At 38.6% G+C, this 19913-nt stretch overlaps 2 protein-coding genes across 3 annotated transcripts; both read left to right on the top strand.

The window, feature by feature from the left end:
- Nucleotides 1-3233: 3233 nt before the first annotated feature.
- LOC113756107 (protein NUCLEAR FUSION DEFECTIVE 4-like) lies at nucleotides 3234-5084 on the top strand. The gene has a single exon (XM_027299906.1). The coding sequence runs from the start codon at nucleotides 3234-3236 to the stop codon at nucleotides 5082-5084; it is 1851 nt and encodes a 616-aa protein (XP_027155707.1).
- Nucleotides 5085-7622: 2538 nt separating this feature from the next.
- On the top strand, nucleotides 7623-19612 carry LOC113760776 (protein RNA-directed DNA methylation 3). Of its 2 annotated transcripts, XM_027303493.1 has the most exons (20): nucleotides 7623-7937; nucleotides 9040-9302; nucleotides 9418-9573; nucleotides 9722-9880; nucleotides 10035-10118; nucleotides 10465-10532; nucleotides 10629-10964; nucleotides 11067-11118; nucleotides 11184-11342; nucleotides 11421-11564; nucleotides 12508-12610; nucleotides 12695-12841; nucleotides 12929-12983; nucleotides 13072-13130; nucleotides 13962-14031; nucleotides 14602-14638; nucleotides 14744-14801; nucleotides 15093-15734; nucleotides 15822-18299; nucleotides 19405-19612. In XM_027303493.1, the coding sequence occupies exons 1-19, from the start codon at nucleotides 7733-7735 to the stop codon at nucleotides 18284-18286; spliced, it is 5262 nt and encodes a 1753-aa protein (XP_027159294.1). In that variant the 5' UTR covers nucleotides 7623-7732; the 3' UTR covers nucleotides 18287-18299; nucleotides 19405-19612. The 2 variants fall into 2 exon arrangements, with proteins under 2 accessions (XP_027159294.1, XP_027159293.1); XM_027303492.1 differs by having other exon boundaries at nucleotides 15093-18299.
- Nucleotides 19613-19913: the final 301 nt, after the last annotated feature.

Here is a 19913-nt window from a genome sequence, read left to right as displayed (position 1 = left end):
TCAAAAGGACCATGTGTTGTTTTTATTGTCATGCCTCGGGCCAGTCCAAAAGAACTTGCACTTGCTGCCAAGCACAAGCGTGGAGAAACAGGATGGGTACTGTGAAAAGAAGAAAAGAAAAGGTAACTTTTTTGAGGCCACAAAATCGTATATAAATTATTGATTTTAATTTACTCTTGGAGATTCTCACTATGTATGTATTTGCAGTGTCATAGGATAGTCGATGAACTGGATGATCAGTGAAAATGATAATATTTAGATGATGACATTGCTGATGAAGTTGTTTTTGAATTGACTATTTTTGGGCTGATGAAGCTGGCTAATGAAGTTGCTAGATGAAGCTGGCTGATGAAGTTGCTAGATGAAGCTGGCTGATGATGTTGCTAGATGAAGCTGGCTGATGAAGTTGCTAGATGAAGCTGGCTTACTGTTTTTTTGCTGATTAAGTTGCTGGAAGACCTTTATGTCATGGGATTCACTTTCTTTTGTAATGAATCGAGCTATTGAATGTTTTTTTACTGTTAAGACTGCTAATCTAATGAATTCTGGATTCTGGACATTCTCCTGTGTGTTGTGTTGTGGTGTTGATTCTAATCTAATGGATCGGTTCTAACATTTGAGATGTTGATTAGTAGTATGATTTTTGGAAAAGTTGATTCTGCAGCATATGTGCTACTGGTGTTGTCTTTTGTTTATTTGGTAATTGAAGACTAGTGAACTATTGTTCCCAACTCGTGAAGGTTGCAGGTGCCCTATATTTCATCTTTAAGATTTGCTGGGGGCTTTTTGCACTTGTCTGGGAGCTAAGTTTTTAGCTCATCTAAATGTCTATTGCATGATCAGAAAATTTTCCCCTGCCTAGCTGAAGGAATTGGGATTGAGTTCGATTAATCAATTGACTCGTTGATTGCTCAATTTGGACAGAGTATATGTTGGTAGATTTGGGAAAGGAACTGATGGCATTAGCTCCATTTAAGATGCAGTGTTTGGAACAAGGAATGAACATGTAGATTGATGTGGGGATAAGGGAAGACAGAGTCAAGTCACAGTTCATATTGTGTGTAGTAACAAGTCACAAGCCACAGTTTGATTTCTGAGTACATCACCAAAAACTCACTAGAGACTTAAGAAAGCTGCTTTCTTTGATATTCAACCCCAAATTTGTAAACATACAACTAGGAACTCAAAACTATTACAAATTCATAACAATCCATATCCAAAAGTATTACATGAAACCTCTGCAATTACTTCATTCCAAGAGGGCAGCATTACATGGTCAAACAGAGCAAGAATAATGAACTTTCATACAATGTCCAGAACTACTGCAACATCTTCAATTCACTGAAGCTACCATTTTGCCTTTGAGTGCACCCGAGTATAGCAACAACTAAAATGCAGCAACAAGTACAAGCCAAGAACAATACTTTCACTTTTGCCTTCAATTTGCTGATTTCAATCTTCAGTGCTACATTCTCCCTCTCGGTACTTCTCAGTTCCCTCAAAATTGCAGCTAGTGTGTTCTTCATTTTTTGGGGTATGGGTGGATCATACCACAAAAAAAATTTACAAGCCCCACGTTTCTGCATTCACATATGTTTCATAGTCAAAATTCAAGCAATAACTCAACAAAATCTAACATTTAGCACACAAAATTACCCCATAATTTCTGCAACCGTGAAATCTTCTTGCTGGGTTTGCCTCCGTCCATGCTGTCACGATTCTGCATTGTTCACGGCAGTGGCATTGCACCATTTTGTCTCCATTGTAATATTCATCATTTCCTTCGTAAATCAGCCTTTCATTATCTGCACCATGAAACCCGACACCGACGTTCTTCAGTACTCCATCACTACTTCGTGAGCTTGACCTTGAGGATGCTTTGTCCCAATTCCTACTTGGATGCATTTTGCTGCAGTGATTTCGTCCAGCGCCACCGACCAGATCACATCTCCAGAGTCACTGAGCTTTATCTTCAGTGGTGATATAATTTGGGAAATTTTACACCGGTAACTTTTTGGTTTTGATTCTTAATTCTGAAGAGGAGCCCCAAAAGTGAAGTACCAGAAATGCCCCCGCATAAGTGGTCAATTAGACGTTGCACCGCAATTACAAGGTGGCGCGGCCGCGGAGATCCTTAATTGGAACTGAAAAATAAGTGTAGGGTTTAAATTGGCCAAAAAAATTATATAAGGACTAAATTGACATTAGAAAAAAGTATAGGGACTAAATTGGCCATTTTCCCATCTCTTTAATAATATAACTAATTGTTTGGTTAACGGATGCTTAATAGGATGCATTAATTTTTAAAGAGGTGCGTTTAATATGAAAAAAGTGTCTAAATGTAGAGGTAGATTAATTGTGATGGTATGTATTGTTAATATAATAAGTTATGTATAATTTAATTTAGGTGTTTTAACGGGTGGCTGTTACATTTGTTTGACAAATCATGCAACGAAGATTAAATTTCTCTTCTTTTGTCATGACATACACTTTAGTTGAAACATTTTAGAATTATGAAATTTCATAGGGTTAACATACCTACATTCCATCCAATCTACTATATATATAAATGCACTGACAATTACTACTTTCTATTGCATTTATACATTTTTCCTAAATAATCCCCTTCCATTTATATGTTTTCCCTAATTAATCTTCTTATATTTCTAAAAATCTAACGCCTGAAATACATTTTAACGAGTGACCCTACAGACCATTTCATTTGTAATTGGTTTTCTACTTTCCTTTTATTTTATCATTCTATTTATTTTCATATTTTTGGGTAAGCTATCTTATCAAATTATTATCGTTACGTCATTATTATCTTTTTCGTCACCAGTTTGCTATTTAATGCTGTGATACGAGATTGCTAACTAATTAAGTTCAATTTAATCACAGATTCATTCTAATTTACACCTAATTTTGTACTATATTTGTTTCTACTATTTGGCAGAAAACGAAAAATTGTTTCTAGTCTAAATTTACCCAAAGGCAATAAGAGAAACAAAGAATCTCCACGAATACGATAAATGAACGTGCTGAATATCTGTCTTTTATTCCCATAGACTTCGTCATTCTAGTTTATCTGAACTGCCATCTATTTCACTCAAACTACATCTTTATCTGGAAAATCCAATATCGAATGCAAAATCGGATATATATTCTTGCACTTTTCCTCTCTCAAACAAGAAATTTCTATCATATTCTTAGCTAACTACCTTATTCGATTAGCCATGCATATTACTCTTATTAGCAACCACCAAAGAAAGCACAGCACAGTAGAAGAGAAGGGCATGGCTGAAACCACGGTGCTACCATCCAGTCATGGCTGTGGATTGTGTGGTTTCATGGTTCAATTTCTTCGGGGCAGATGGTTCATGATGTTTGCTACATTCTTGATCATGTCTGGCTCCGGTGCAACTTACATTTTTGGTGCATATTCAAAAGCGATAAAATCCAGCCTTGGCTATGATCAATCAACACTCAATATTCTTGGCTCATGCAAAGATCTAGGAGCGACAATTGGAGTGCTGTCGGGATTATTAGCCGAGGTAACACCATCCTGGTTTGTTCTCTTGGTTGGTGCTCTTATGAATTTTTCTGGTTATTTCCTAGTATGGCTGGCAGTGACCAAAAGAATACCAAAACCCCCAGTTTGGCAAATGTGTGTATATATATGCATTGGTGCGAATTCCCAGAATTTTGCAAACACGGGATCCCTTGTTCCCTGTGTAAAAAATTTCCCCGAACGTCGGGGGATGATGTTAGGACTGATGAAGGGATTTGTAGGGCTTAGTGGTGCAATTTTTACACAGCTTTATCTTGCAATTTATCATAATGATGCCAAAGATATGATCTTTCTTATTGGTTGGCTTCCAGCAGTGATTTCTTTAGTTTTCCTCTTCTGCATCAAGGAAATGAAGAAGATTAGTGGTCATCCCCACGAGGTGAAGGTTATGTATCAAAATCTCATCATAACAGTGGGTTTGGCACTGACCCTGATGGCTCTGACAATCGCTCAAAACTATTTCAATTTCTCTCACGCTGATTATGTAGCAAGTGCAACAGGTGTTTGTGTTCTGCTTTTCCTTCCATTCCTGGTTGCAGTGAAAGAAGAATTAGAGACTTGGCAGCAAAAGAAGGAAGATGCATTAAAACCCCCTAGCAGGGTAGTTACCGAGGAACCACCTTTGCCCGAGTCCTCGAACCCCAGAAAGCAGGAAATTGTCCCGGCACATTGTACCACAGATAAAGGAGGAGGGGATGATGAGTTCCGTCAAGAAGGTTGTTGCTGTGGAGACATCTGCAACAAACCCAAAAGGGGTGAAGATTATACCATATGTCAAGCTTTATTAAGTGCTGACATGATAATTCTTTTCATTGTCACATTTTGTGGGCTTGGTTGCAGTCAAGCAGCAGTGGATAATTTAGGCCAGATTGGTGAATCCTTAGGCTATCCAACTAAGACAATTAACACATTTGTCTCCCTACTTAGCATCTGGAACTATTTTGGCAGAGCTCTTTCGGGTTTTGGCTCTGAGCAACTGTTGAGGAAGTGGAAAGTTCCGCGGACTCTAATGATGACGATATCCCTTGTGGTGCCTGCCATTGGAGATCTCATTATTGCCTTGCCATTTCCTGGTTCTGTTTACATTGCATCAGTATTGGTTGGATTTGCTTATGGCGTCCAGTTAACCATGGTTTTCGTGATTATATCTGAACTTTTTGGATTGAAGTACTACTCCACTCTCTTGAATTGTGGACAATTGGCCAGCCCTATTGGATCATACTTCCTCAATGTGAGGATTGTGGGAAAACTCTATGATAAAGAGGCTTTAAAGCAACTTGCGAGGGCGGGCCTGACAAGATCAATGGTTCCTGACTTGACTTGCATTGGGACTCAATGTTACAGAACATCTTTTCTAATATTAGCCGGCGTTAACACTCTTGGAGCTCTTATTTCTCTGATCTTGGTAATGAGGACTCGGGAATATTACAAGTCAGATATATACATGAAGTTTAGAGATGAGATGGAAGCCAATGAGAAGGAAATCGCAATGGTTTCTTCAGCTGATCATAAATAAACAGAAAGTCATGGGTTCCCCCCCCCCCCCCCTCTCTTTTATTGTAGGTACGTTCTTGCCATTGCAATTTTCGTGGTCTTCTTGGCTTCAATTAAGCAATGTAATTGTCTGCTTGACTTTCTAAGGGTATGTTTGTTTTGACTGAAAACCTTTTCCTGAAAATATTTTCCTTGAATTCCTGCATTTGGTTGTATTATGGTACATGAAAATATTTTCTTGTATAAAACATTTTACGCCTTATAGTGTAAAATAACTTCCTTAAAAAACTTGTTGAAGTTAATTTTCGCTGTCTACACCCGTTGTCCAATCTTACCGGACAAACACCAATGTCTATCACGCTAGATTACTACCTCTTTGATAGTTGACAAATAGAAGAATAGGGAGAAAAAAATGTAGCCTACGAGTAAAATTCAAGGGATTGTAACACTAACAATTATCTTTCGCTTCTTCTCCATATGTGTAACCCTTTTTCTCCCACCGTTGCACATTCAAAGACAAGCATATATTGACATATTCTCACCGGATGCTTACAAAATAAGACTAAGATCTGCGGAAATCAAGAGGAATTGTGGTCTTGACAGAAAGAAAGGAAGGACAAAGATCAGCAATAAGAAAGTGAGAAGCTACCATTAGCCCAATAGAGAAAGTTGCAATGGAATGGAGAGGGGAGAAAGAAGGCCAATAAAGTGGTAGTATTTCTCAATTCTGATGGCTTATGCTTCGATACAAATGGTCACTTTCCAGGTGTCACGGGTTGCTTGTCTCGTTCCGTTTGCCCATTTGTCTACGGGTTGAGCACGAATCGCCCATGGGGCTGTTGTAACTGTTGCACAGGGCTCAGGGCTTCTGGGGAGTTTTGTGGTAGCGTGATGTTGCATGCGATGGAGATTGCTAATGAAGGAAAACTAGCAGTCATAGGCCCCAATTTGATCTAGCGGTTTTCACTTGTTGAGAATTGAACCAAACACAGGAAAACAATGAAGAAAACAAATATTTTCCCAGAAAATTACTTTCAAGGAAAATGCCTTCCAATGGAAAGCATTTTACACCCTACCAAACGGACCCTAAATGTTTTTGGGTATCAATTTTCTGCAGTTTTTTGTAGTAATTGTTATGCACCATCACAATACTGAAACCAATAGAAGTGTAACCAAGACTCAGTTCAGTTGAAATTTGTGGCTGGACCTTTAAAATCTTTTCTTTTGCCTTTTTCTCCTTACAAATAGTCCACCGTCCAAACAAAGGAATCTCTCCTTAAATTAAAAAAAAAAATCCAACAAAAGTGTGTGAAATATGATTGCTAATATTACAATTCTTAACTATCCTAATAAATTTTAGAATATTACTTCTGAAATAAAATTTATGAGATGTACAACACTCTAACGCCCTATTTGATAATCTAATTCAATATTTAAATATAATGAGTTTAGATTTTAACATATTCAGATGCGTTTGATAACCAAAACTAGAACATCTAAATTCATTTAAGTGGCACCCAAATTTCTAAATAAAATTTACTCTAAAAAATAAGTGATAAACTATTCACTTATCACTTAATGTAATATACAATCAAATGTATCAAATTTAGTATTTAACAATTCACTATTTTAATAGATTTCAGATTTTTGTATTCATCTTCAAAAATCCAACAAAAGTGTGCGAAATATGATTGCTGATATTACAACTCTTAACTATCCTAACAAATTATAGAATATTACTTTTGAAATAAAATTTATAAGAAGTAAAGCACTCTAAGTAGGTAAATAGTGTATTGTTTTTATCTACTCTTTGTGTGGTAGACGGAGAACTGTCGCTTAATCGTAGCCTATTAGCTAGTAGCTACCGGCCGCTGGTTACCAAAACTTTTAGTACAAGGCAGGTGGGATGGGAATGGGGTGTTCACGAATCGAGCCGCTCGCGACCATGTCGCTCGCGAGCGGCTCGAATACGAGCTCGACTCGAGCTCGTCAATATCGAGTTCGAGTCAAGCTCGAGCTAATTAAGTCGATCTCGAGCTCGAGCTCAAGATCAAAAACATTAAGCTCGTTGGCTCGCGAGCTCAATTATATATATATTTTTTTATTTTTTATTTTAATAGTAAAATTATATATATATATCCCTAATATTTTATTATTTGTAAAAAATTATTATTTTATTTATTTTTAAAAATAAATAATTATTTTTTATTTTTTTAAATAAAATAATAATAATTATTTTTTTATTTTTTAAACTCGAGCTTGATATTTTGAGTTCGTCGAGCTCGAGTTTGAGTTCGAGTTTCACAAAATTAACTCAAGCTCGACTCGAGTTCGGCTCATTTGCACCTCTAGATGGGATGAATATAACATAACACAAGTCATGAAAACGAAATAGACCTTAAAAAATGGCACTACAGTAATTTTCTCTAAATAAAAGCGTTATTGAAAAATAACCGATAAACTAAGGACCTTAACCGCAAAAAAACTCTTCACCTATGTGTATAGCTCACGATTCCACTCTCCGAAGAAAGCGTTTCACAACACTCTATTCAATGTGTCACTCACTCATTCTGCGTGAGTTCGTACGAGCAGCTGTAGAATTCTCAGCAGATGATAAATACTAGTACTAATTATTAAAACAAAAAAGAAGGGATAAAAGTGCCCTCAGGAATGGCCCCGTCGGCGAAGGGTAAAGAGAAGGTCATTGACGGCGGCAAAGGCTCGTCGGGGAAGAGGAAGCGTAACATCGGCGGTGGTGACGACGGCAAAACTGGTGGTCGGAAACGGAAGAATCGCGGCGTTCTTCAGTTCTTTGACGATGCCGCTTACGAAGTTGATGAGGATGATGCCAGTGACGACTCATTCTTCGATGATGGTATATTTGAACTTTTTCATCGACATTTCCCACTTGCATGGACTATATTTATTCTTCTTATTTGTTTTTCTTTTCTTTTTATTTTTACCTTTTGAAAGTGTGGTAAAAGCTAGGGTTTTTTTGGTGTGGGAAGTGAAAATTTAGATTAATTTTGTTTGCGACATGTGATGATTGGGGATTTAGGGTTTTTTAATCGGCAATGCTGGCTCTAGTTGATTGTTGATATGCTTTTTTCCCAAACATTATTGATATTTTGTGTTTTATTGAAGGATTTTAGCTGAAATATAGTGATGATATTTGGCATTTCTGCGTGCATCTTTTAAGGTAAATAATCGATTGTGTACTTTCAATGGTAAATGAAGAAAAAGAAAATAAATGCTAAAGCTCACTGAAAAAGCATGTTTGCTCGGGGTGTGCAGAATTATGTTGTTCTCTTTTTCTTTTTTAGTTTGCCGGTAAGGTTGGCTTATTTAAATTGCGTTCATGATGCTTTGGGGAACTTTTGCTTAGCGGTTTTTGTTGTTGTTGCTGGGTTTATTTATCATATAGAAGGAGGATATGCATTTTTATTAATGTGGTTTTTGAATTGTGATATTTTGATGTAATTTTGATGGACCACTGACTTTTTTTTGTTGTTGTTCTCCACCCATTAAATGTGAAAATGAGGTAGCATTTCTTGAAAATTGTATTTTATTAACAAAGAGAGGGAAATGGCATGTATGTTCATTTGGTGTTTGTGGTCACTCTTAGGCTTAACTTCTTGCAACTGTGACTTTATTATGCTGTAAATATGCATGCATCTGTGCTTCAATTATTTTATACGTTATTCGTTTGCCGAAAATGGTCCTCTTTTAAGCAATTCATTTATACGTTATTCGTTTTCTGCTTGTCGCTAAGGAGTCCTCACTCTACCTGTTATTTTTTATCTTATCCAAATGTGCCGATGGTTCTTGTTATTTTCTTGTGCTGGCTCTCCTAGCATATTCCTGGTTGATTTTTTCATCAAGCCTGTTGGTATATTTACTAATGAATCTTCTGTTGATTGTTAGGTTCCTTGTACTCATGCTTGTCAATCTAATTTGTTACCATTTGCTGAAACTAGATTCTCTGGAAGATGAATTTGACACAGCAGCTGCAGCAATGCAATTCCAGTCTGAACCGAGCAGAGCCCCCTTTCTGCCTTTTGTTCCCAAAGTGGAGGAACCAACAGAAGAAGAACTTGAAAAGATGTTACAGGAACGATACAAACCAGGCTCTACTTTTGTGACATATGCAGAAGACAATTACGAGAGCAAAAGAACGGTGGAAATGCCTGAACACTGTCCTTCTGTTAAGGATCCAATCATCTGGAAAGTCAAATGCATGGTATAAAATTGTGACATCATAGTTTTCAAGTTTTAAAGCAGATTCCTTTTCTTTTCAAGCTATGAAGTTCTTTTCTTTTGCATCATTTTGCTCATGAGCAATTGATGGGCCATAGGTTGGACGTGAGAGGCATTCAGCCTTCTGCCTCATGCAGAAATACGTGGACTTGCAATTTCTGGGAAAGAAGCTGCAGATAATTTCTGCATTTACAATTGATCACGTTAAGGGTTTTATTTATATCGAAGCAGAGAAGCAGTGTGATATTAATGAGGTAGTCATTTGTTCTTCCGTTGATCTTCTGAATTTTGAAGTTTTTGTGTTTCTCCAAATAAATTGGATGTCCATGTTTCTATTGGTTGCTTCTTATGCTACTAAAATTGTTCATTTGCTTACTTGGAGACTAAATACCCACAATACAGGCGTGTAATGGGCTGTGTAGCATATATTCAAGTCGCGTTGCACCTGTACCAAAGGAGGACATTAATCATTTATTTTCTGTTAAAAACAAGAGTAATGGAATTTCTGAGGGAATGTGGGCACGTGTTAAGAATGGGAAATACAAAGGTGATTTAGCACAGGTATGGTTTTGTTCCTGTTGATATGTTTGATCTTTGGCCGGTTTCTTTTTTCTTTTCTCCGGTCTTCATTTGGTATTTCTCCCATATTCTTCTAGTTTTAACTTTAAGATTTGTGTTTCACTGATTTCTAGCTGTTTCTATTATATATATGTAGGTTGTGGCTGTAAATTCTGCACGGAAGAAAGTGACCGTGAAGCTGATTCCTAGGATAGACTTGAAAGCATTGGCTGAGAAATTTGTAAGATACTTCTCACTAATGTGTCATTTTATGGTAATCTTACTTGAAGTAATTTATTTTTCCTTATGGGTAAAAAAGGCCTGTTATTGACAAGGAACATTGGGGATCTCCCCCTTCTCCCCACCATGTCTATCTAAATTTTGACAAGATTGAGCAATTAGAAATTACTAGTACAAAAATTACTCTTGAAGTTTGTGATAAATAATTTACTATTTGCAGCATTAATATGCTTTAAATAATTTTACTATTTGCTGCATTAATATGCTTCTGCTTTTGCATCCTTTTATGTTACTGTTGGTACCAAATGGTTGTTACGTTATGATTTGTATCGTTCATGCATGTACAGGGTAGAGGAATTACTGCCAACAAGACTGCTAATCCGGCACCAAGACTCATAAGCAATAGTGAACTCGAGTAATTTGCGTGCTATATGTATATGTTCTTTTTTTTTGTTTGGTCTTTAAATAAAGTTTTTGTGGTATTGATATTTCCCATATTGTATATGTAAAGAGAGTTCCGGCCTCTGATTCAATGTCGACGGGACCGTGATACTAACAAAGTCTTTGAGGTTCTTGATGGGATGATGCTGAAGGATGGCTATCTGTATAAGAAAGTATCCATTGACTCGTTAAGCTTTTGGGGAGTAACACCTACAGAAGATGAGCTTCTTAAATTTGAGCCTTCAAGGAATGAAGAATACAATGATCTAGAGTGGTTATCCCAGCTTTATGGCGAACAGAAAAAGAAACGTCCTTTACTTAGTGACAAAGGTGGTGGAAAAGGTGAAGGTTCTTCAACGCCAAGCCTGGACACTGATTTTGAAGTGCATGATTTAGTATTTTTGGGGTAAGTGCGGTTATCGCTTATTTCCACGTTGGCTTTGCCATTGCTTCTTCTAGTATGAGTATTAACTTATTTTGGTGTAACCTGGGAATTTTGCCATTGCAGTCGAAAGGATTTTGGTGTTGTCATTGGCACGGAGAAGGATGAGATTTTCAAGGTATACCTCTCAGTTTATGTGGTCACTTTACTGCCAGTGACTTAACATTATAGTTTTTGTTTCAGATTATCAAGGAGGGCTCAGAGGGACCAGTAGTTGTCACTATTCCACGGAAGGAGTTAAAGAATGCATCATTCGATAAGAAGCTATTCACAGCACTTGATCAGAAAATGAAGAATATATCAATTAATGACAGAGTCAGAGTTTTGGATGGTCCAATGAAGGTTTAACAAAAATTTTGCATTTCAAGTGACACTATACGACTTAGGTTATTTGGTTGCTGATTTGCTTATACTATACAGGATAGAGAAGGCATTGTCAAGAAAATTTACAGAGGGATTATTTTCTTGTACAATGAAACTGTAGAGGAGAACAGTGGTTACATTTGCTTTAAGGCACAGTTGTGCGAAAAAGTTGAGCTTCCTGGTGAAGCACGTAATGAGAAGGTTTGTATTTGTTTTAAATTTGGAAAGTAGCAAATCTTTTGACTGACTACCTATGACTTCCCACAACCTGCAAATGAAATTTGTGTACATGAAGGAATCCATTTGTTTAGTAAAATTTTTTTTTATTCCTAACCACTTAATAAATGATGATAATCCAGAAGAAGTTATCAGGAAAATCTCACCCGATGTTAACTAATGTGGTATCAATTGAAGTCTTAATTTTTGATATGTCATAATATAGAATTTTATGCATAGACAATTATATGCTTGCTTTTATTTGGAGGATGTATGCAATATGAGATTGTAATGAGTTCCGAGAGACACAAGAATTCTTACGCTTGTAGCACGGTACATCATGCTGTGTATGTGGATGAAAAAGCTTCTGCTTGCATAGCCCTTTCTAGTTCCTCTTTTGGTGTAAATTTGTCCAATGGTGATGCAAATTCTGTTTTCATTTGTCACTTGAATAGTTTAAAAGGTTTATTTGCGTATCTATTTATGTATATTATGCTATGAGGGCTTATGAATGTATGTTTTTCTCAGAAAAAAAAGAGCAAAAAATTCCTGTTGATTTTGATAAGGATTAGGATGTGAAAAAAACAATTATCCTCATCTATTATTACACATTCTAAGACAATTTCATTATGGCTTGGGATATCATAAATATGCACAACTTCTGTACCTTTTACAAAATATACAATTAAGCCTGTTTGTCGCATCTCATGGTCATTTCCTTTGTTCAGCATCTGATTTTGTCCCAGAAAATGTCTGATTAACTTCTGCGCAAGTCCAATTTATTTCCCTTCCACCTGCTTCGAACAAACAATATATGCAAGCCAACCTGAAAAAAAAAGAAAGAAAGAATGGGTTGAATGGATAGAACTGCTGCATTTTGTTGACACATTATCTTTCATGCTAATTTGTGCTCCCTTTTTTGGATTAGGATGGTGAACAGGAAACTGTAGTATTTGGGGATTTTGCTTCTTCTCCTAAGTCCCCTCTCTCACCTAAGCAATCTGATCAAGGAAGGGATGGTAGCCGAAACTGTATGTGAACATTCTTACCGCTTTCATAGTCTTTGACTGTTCAAAGTTTTAATACTTTTGCTTGAAATGTTTGTTGCTATGTAGTCAACAGGGAAAACAATACAATGTTCTCTGTGGGACAATCACTTAGAATCCGTGTGGGCCCATTGAAGGGGTACCTTTGTCGTGTGTTGGCAATACGGCGGTCTGACATCACTGTGAAGCTTGACTCTCAGCATAAAATACTTACAGGTTGGATGAATCATATATATGTATATATATAGTTTTCGACTAAACCTTGTTGACCTAAATTAATGTGTCTTTATAATTTGTTTGTAGTTAAATGTGAGCATCTTGCGGAGGTTCGTGCAAAAAGTTCTGGCATTTCTTTGGGGTACTTATTTATTGTTTTTGAATTAATGTCTATCATCTAGGGTTTGTATCTGTATTTGTCTTCTAATGTCTGTTTTATGTTACCACAGGGAGGAATCTGACTCTTTAAGGCCATTTGATCTCCTTGGTACACAGGATGGCTCAACAGGTTGAAACGAGTACCCTCTTTTTTTGTATGTTAGTATGTTTTAGTTGAAAAGCTTCAATTATCTACTATAATAGTAGACAGTAATCTCTTCTTGCATGTTCTTTCTCCTTATGATATTGAGGTTGGCGTCGATATTAGATTGGTTCCTGGCACATGTTTTATTTAGCAATTTGACTTCTGTGGAAGTCCTTTTTGAAGGGAGCAAGTTTATGATTTTGAGCTGGCTGTTAGGCATGCCCTTATCAATTGTTTGAACAGAAGGGGAATTGACAAAGTAGCCACTTCACAAGCAAGCATGTAATCTCTTTGAAGAGATTCAAATCAACTTTCATGGATAAATTCCAAGTGAAAATTACAAAGACAACTTTTAATAACTCTCTTTGTGAGAGGCAATTTTTAGAGGAAAATTTTAATCAAAGGAATTTTACCAGAACCAACACTTTTTTAGGATGTGCTGCGATCTGATGTCATGAAACTTCAAATAACTATGAAAGTTTCACTGTAAGATAACAAATGTAACAATCATTAATCTGATTGTATAAACATGAGTGGCTTTCAGTTGGTCACTCTATGTGCCTGATGTTTGTAATTGCCATTTTGTTTCTCATATTTTCAGTGATGTGGACATGGGTTATTTAGAGTGTTCGATATAAATCTTGTAGAGTAGTTTTCTATATTTCTTTAGTTTTACCTATAGGTATTGAAAGTTTGCATATGTATTCATTCTACTTCTTAGACTCCATTTCTTGCCTTCATCTGTTAACTTGTGGTTGATTGTCGTTTATTTAAAAAAATTGTTGTATGCTCTAACTTATATATGCTTATCTAAAGATTGGTTGGACGGGACAGCTAAAGCAGCAGCAGGTGGAAATTGGAATGCAGAAGGATTTTCTACAGAAAGGTGAGAGGCGAGCCTGCTAATTATTGTCCATTTAATTGTGAACTGCCTCATGTTCTGCGCATACTTGACTGCTATAATTTTGATTATTATCATGACTTTTATTAACATATTGAACTTAATGTAAATTTGATATTCCTTTTATTAATTTTTTTTGTATGCTAACAGTAATTTCATGGCCTTGTAAATCTGTGAAAAATAAGAGAAACCTGGATGCTAATTTGTGATTCACTTAGCAGAACATGAATATGCTTCAATACAAGTTAACTCACTTTTTTGTTGGATAATCTATTTTTGAACTTTATTTTCAACTTTATACCCATGTGATATTTTGTTGTCATTGCATTATTTTAGGCTAGAGAAATAATTGGGTGATCCAACTTGTAACTTAGTGATGTATAAGGCAACTCAAGTTATGGTGTGTAAAACCTTTTGCATGATGACAAATTGTTGAGCATTTTGTCAAATCAGTATGGTAGATCTAAATTCATTCAATGACTCTGGGGTGTGGCTTTCATCTGTTTCGCTGCTAAGCTGCTGATTTTAATCTGATAACACTGTCACATGTTTCAGGAGCTCTTGGCCTGCTTTTCCTGCATCTAACTCCTCGGTTAGTTCATAGTTCACGTTATTCCCCCCTCCCCAACCCCCCAACCAAAAAAAAAAAAAAATCCCCTTACATTGTAGATATCTGAGAAATCTTTATATGCTACAGCTTTGGACAGAAGCTCAATCTTCCAATCCTCTTATATCTGTGGATGAAGCCAACAAAGGTATGGTTGAATGTACTACATTTTAAAACAATGGGCTTGTAATGTTCCAAATTAGCAGTTGTGGTTCAGCTAAGCAGGTAAGTGAGAGACTTAGCTGGTTTGTTTCTTCCAAGTTTCTCATCAGTCAGCTTTGGTGGGAAATCTTTGGTTGGCTTGCTGGCTTTTATATGATTTTATGTAGTTGCATGATTCACAGCAATGGTGCTGCATTTGTAGTTTAAAGACTTCATTTGTAAATTTTATATCATTACGATTTCTACTTATGTTCCCATCTTATTTATGAGGATGCAGGTCACTCTTCCTGGGAGGTTAAACCTACTCCAAGTCAAGGTCCATCATGGGGTGCAGCTGCAGCAGCTCGACAAACTTCTGGTGACGGTGGACAGGTTGCTAATTGGGGAAACAAAGAAGACAGTAGTAAGAAAGGAGCTTTTAGTACAAGTTTTGTGGGTAATGCTTCTGACAGTTGGGGAAAAGCTCTTGAATCTGCTCATCAGTCCACTACCCAGGAGCCTAAGGAGGATTCTTGGGGCCAAGCTGCTGAGAATTTGAGCATTAAAGATGATTCAAGTGGAAGCAAGTCAGCCTGGAATGCTTCTGGAGTTGCTCCTGAGAAGCCAACTATGGGTTGGGGAAATGCCGATGGTGGTTCAGATCAACCAGATGCAAATGCCTGGAATAAAGTTACGACTTCAAATACACATGAGACAGGAAACTGGCAGAGCACGAGAAAGGATGGAGAAGGTGCAGGAGATGAAAGTGCTTGGAACCAAAGTGCACGAGTCATTGATGGTGGATCTTCTTGGAATAAACAAGATGGTGGATCTTTTGGGAATAAGCAAGTTGGTGGTTCCTCATGGAATAAACCAGATGGAGGATCCACTTCTCAGAGCAAGCAAGGTGGTGAATCCTCTTGGAGCAAACTGGATGGAGGATCCACTTCTCAGAGCAAGCAAGGTGGTGAATCCTCTTGGAGCAAACTGGATGGAGGATCCAGTTCTTGGAGCAAACCGGATGGAGGATCCAGTTCTTGGAGCAAACCGGATGGAGGATCCAGTTCTTGGAGCAAACCAGACCGGGGATCCAGTTCTCAGAGCAAGCAAGGTGGTGAATCCTCTTGGAGCAAACCAGATGGAGGATCCAGTTCTTGGAGCAAACCTGACGGAGGATTCAGTTCTTGGAGCAAACCAGATGGGGGATCCAGTTCTCAGAGCAAGAAAGGTGGTGAATCCTCTTGGAGCAAACCAGATGGAGGATCCAGTTCTTGGAGCAAACCTGATGGAGGATTCAGTTCTTGGAGCAAACCAGATGGGGGATCCAGTTCTCTGAGCAAGCAAGGTGGTGAATCCTCTTGGAGCAAACCGGGTGGGGGATCCAGTTCTTGGAGCAAACCGGACGGGGGATCCAGTTGTCAGAGCAAGCAAGGTGGTGAATCCTCTTGGAGCAACCCGGATGGAGGATCCAATTCTTGGAGCAAACCGGGCGGAGGATCCAGCTCTTGGAGCAAACCGGACGGAGGATCCACTTGGAGCAAGCAAGGTCATGGATCTTCTTGGAGTAAACCGGATGGAGGATCTGCTTCTTGGAGCAAAGAGGTTGGTTCAACTGAAAATAAAGGTGATACTGATCAAGGTGGGAGTTGGGGGAGGTCAGAATCATTCGGCAGGGCCCGTGGTTCAGGTGGAAGAAGTGGAAGAGGTGGTCGAGGCGGAAGAGGTCAATTTGGTAGGGGAAGGTCATTTGGTCAGGGCGAGACTTCCAACTGGGGAAAAGGCAATACAGATGAACATGGCTTCAGTGGTGATGCATCGAAGGGAAACCATTGGAGTTGGAATAGTGGTCGAGCAGATAGTTGGGATAAAAATGTATCCTCTGCTGGAGATAAAGAGAGTGGTTGGGGCAAGCCAAATGCATCAGGGGACAATGGTGAATCCAAATGGAGGGGTGCTACTAAAGATACTGGTGAATGGGGTGGAAAATCTCATACAGGTTGGAATGGTGGTCGGGCTAATGACCAAAATGAATCCTCAGATTGGCAGAAGAAAGATAAAAGCTGGTCTCAGAAATCTGATGACAGTAAAATGGATGTGGAGGCAGGCAAAGATGATCCCTGGAACAGCAAAAAAACATCGGAGGGAGGTTCAACTTCAGGTTGGGGTCAAAGCAAGTCAGGTGGAGCAACTGATGCTGGTGGAGGCTCATCCTCAGGTTGGGGTCAAAGCAAGGGGGGTGGAGCAAGTGATGCTGGTGGAGGTTCATCATCAGGTTGGGGCCAAAGCAAGTGGAGTGGGGAAACTGAGGCTGGGGGAAAACAAAACTCTTGGAGCAGCAAGAGCAATTGGAACTCAGACAATAACTTTGGCAGTAATGAAGGGCAAAATGACACTTTTGATAACCAGGGAAGAGGTGGAAATTGGAGGGGAGGCCGAGGAGGAAGATGGGGGCAAGATAGAGATGGTTTTGGGCGCAGAGGTTCTGAACGAGGTGACTTTGAAGGTCGTTCTGACCGTGGTGGTTTTGGGGGTAGGGGTAGATCAGGTAGGGGAGGATTTGGTGGTAGAGGTCGATCGGATAGGGGAGATTTTGGTGATTTTGGTGGGAGAGGTGGATCAGATAGGGGGGGGTTTCGTGGCAGAGGTGGTTTTGGAGGAAGAGGACGTGGAAGGAGGGATGATTGGAATAAAAATGATTCTGATCAAGATAAGTCCTACCGCTATAACATGTCAAACAAGGACGTGGACTGGAAAAGTAGTAGTGGTGGAGGTAATTGGAATGATGGAGATCGTGACAAAGGCCAATGGCAGAGTGCGAATTCAGGTTGGGTGGCTGCTGGGGGAGGAGATAGTGCTCGAGCTGGTGGATGGAACAAAGGAAACGATAATGCTGGTGGCAGTTGGGATGATGGAGTTCATGGCAAAGGCCAGTCGCAGAGTGGGAATTCAGGTTGGGCAGCTGTTGGTGGAAGAGATAGTGCTCAAGCTGGTGGGTGGAACAAGGGAAGCAATAGTGCTGGTGGGATCGGTGCCCAATCTAGTGGCTGGAATCATGGAGCTATAGATGTAGCTAGTGGTGATAAGCCTAATTCTGGGAAAAATGGGTCTTGTAGTAATGCTGGTGGATGGGTAAGCAACAATAGTGGAGGCAATTGGCAAGCTGGTGATACGAATCAGTGGCAAGGTGCTGGTTCAGATGGGAATAAATCAAAGGAGCCTGCTGAAAGTGGAGACATTGAGCAAGCTGGTGGCTGTACCGGAGGACTTGGTTTAAGCAAAGATGTTAGTGGAAGTGATACTAATTCCGGTTGCTGGAATAGCCAAAATAATAATTGGAAAACATCAAATTCTTCTGGTGGAGCCACATCATCTAGTTGGAACCAACCGGCTATGGGGAAGGGGGAAGGTGCTGGCACAGCTGATGCTTGGGGTAAAGCACCGGCAAGCTCCTGGGGCCAGGCAAAGGATGGAAATGATAAAGGGGGTTGGTAACTGCACTATAAAGGTAAACTCTGCTTTATATACTCGTCCGTCTTGCTTCAGTCTCTACTAGTCTAAACTGTGTTACATTTTTTGCTACATTTTGTGATGATGGTGTTAGCAAGTAGTGAGCCTTAAGTATCTTCCCAATCAACTTGTAGTCAGCATCTAAAATTGGCACTAGAAAGGTAAACTCTGCTTTATATGCTCATCCGTCTTGCTTGGGTCTATACTAGTCTAAACTGTGTTAACTTTCTGCTACATTTTGTGATGATGGTGTTGGCAAGTAGTGAGCCTTGAGTATCTTCCCAATCAACTTGTAGTCAGGATCTAAAATTGGCTCCTTAATTATGAGAGAGTCCTTAAATGAAACTTCTAGTCATGTAGTTAGGTGATAGCTCAATTTCTTGGCATCCAGTAAATGTTTCTTGTCAGGAATAAAATTGATTTGGATGATTAATAGGATATTTGATACATCAATCAGTGTTTAGCATATTGAAGCTTTTACATAAGATTCACTAAGGATGAAAATTTATTAGCAAAATGATTTGAAGGGAAGGTAGGAATTTGTGAGAAATGGTATGTGAACAACAAATTGACAGCATTTCATGGAAAACAAATTTACTGCAGGCAAAGTGTCTCTTTTTGGCTGAAATTATACCTGCAAATTCAACTTAATTGTCGGCATAATGTTGTCCTTTTCTTGTTTTCCTGCTGTTGATGCCCATGCCCTTTTAGGTTGGACTATGAGATAATTGCTGTTAAAATATTTGGGAGGTACAAGTCTAATGTTGGAGGAGTCAGGGGCAAGGGCCCTGACCAGTTAAAAGTAGTTCTCTTACTACTAAGCTCCCATATGTCATGGTTGGAAATATTCTGAAGAGAGAGAGAGAGAGAGTAAAATGAGAACGTGCTTTTTAAACATTCAATTTTTTTTCTTTATATTTCAATTAAAGAAGGCACATTTTAATTTTCAAGTAATTGAACTAAAAAATGTTCTTAAAGAAATTCTTTTGGTTTGATAAAAGAGGATCATAAATGTCAGATTTCTTTAATGTTTGTGTGCTCACTCCTGTTGGAGTGATCTAATTTTTCTGTTCTATGTGCTTATTATGTTGCATTGTTTGCAGGTTAGATGCTAAGAAGCCCTTGCACCAAAGCACAGATGGTGACTGTTCACTAAAAATCTTCTAAAAAACTTTGGGGGTTTGAAACTATATCTTCATCTTTGTCCGTTGTGTAGAAAGCCATGAAACCTTTGACAATTTTCTGGATGTTTTCAGTACTGCTGTATGACTTTTCAGCTGTATATAAAGCTAATTGTCGGTTTTTGATGAATTCTATGGACTTTCATTAGTAAGGTTCATGAATCCCCTCCCCGACTTCCCTGCATGGGCCTGTTGCGGTTCATAAACGCCCCTGGGTTTCAAAGACTGCAGCCAATGTGTGGCTTTTTTTTTATCTTCCAGAAATTTGGTTTAAGGCTCCGAGTGCTCTTTTACTTGGCAGGTTTTTCCCCCAGAATGCTAGCCAGTAGAAAAACTGCACCCTTACAAAGTCTGGCGCTGCTGAGTCTTGGCAGCTGAAGACAAAATCTGATACTGGCAGACAAAGTGGTTAAATATGCAGGCGTTTGTGC

Source organism: Coffea eugenioides, chromosome 2 (assembly GCF_003713205.1).
Source record: "Coffea eugenioides isolate CCC68of chromosome 2, Ceug_1.0, whole genome shotgun sequence".
In the NCBI taxonomy this organism is placed as follows: Eukaryota; Viridiplantae; Streptophyta; class Magnoliopsida; order Gentianales; family Rubiaceae; genus Coffea; species Coffea eugenioides.
Note: the sequence above shows the minus strand (reverse complement) of the source record. Positions and strands in the feature narration are given on the sequence as shown.

What these genes read in the sequence shown, in the direction of transcription:
- LOC113756107 (XM_027299906.1), top strand. Translation starts at nt 3,234, where the DNA reads ATGCATATTACTCTTATTAGCAACCACCAAAGAAAGCACAGCACAGTA.
- LOC113760776 (XM_027303492.1), top strand. Translation starts at nt 7,733, where the DNA reads ATGGCCCCGTCGGCGAAGGGTAAAGAGAAGGTCATTGACGGCGGCAAA. An exon ending in ACAAAGGTGATTTAGCACAG is followed by an intron (nt 9,881 to 10,034) that starts GTATGGTTTTGT and finishes ATATATATGTAG; the next exon opens with GTTGTGGCTGTAAATTCTGC. An exon ending in CATGATTTAGTATTTTTGGG is followed by an intron (nt 10,965 to 11,066) that starts GTAAGTGCGGTT and finishes TTGCCATTGCAG; the next exon opens with TCGAAAGGATTTTGGTGTTG.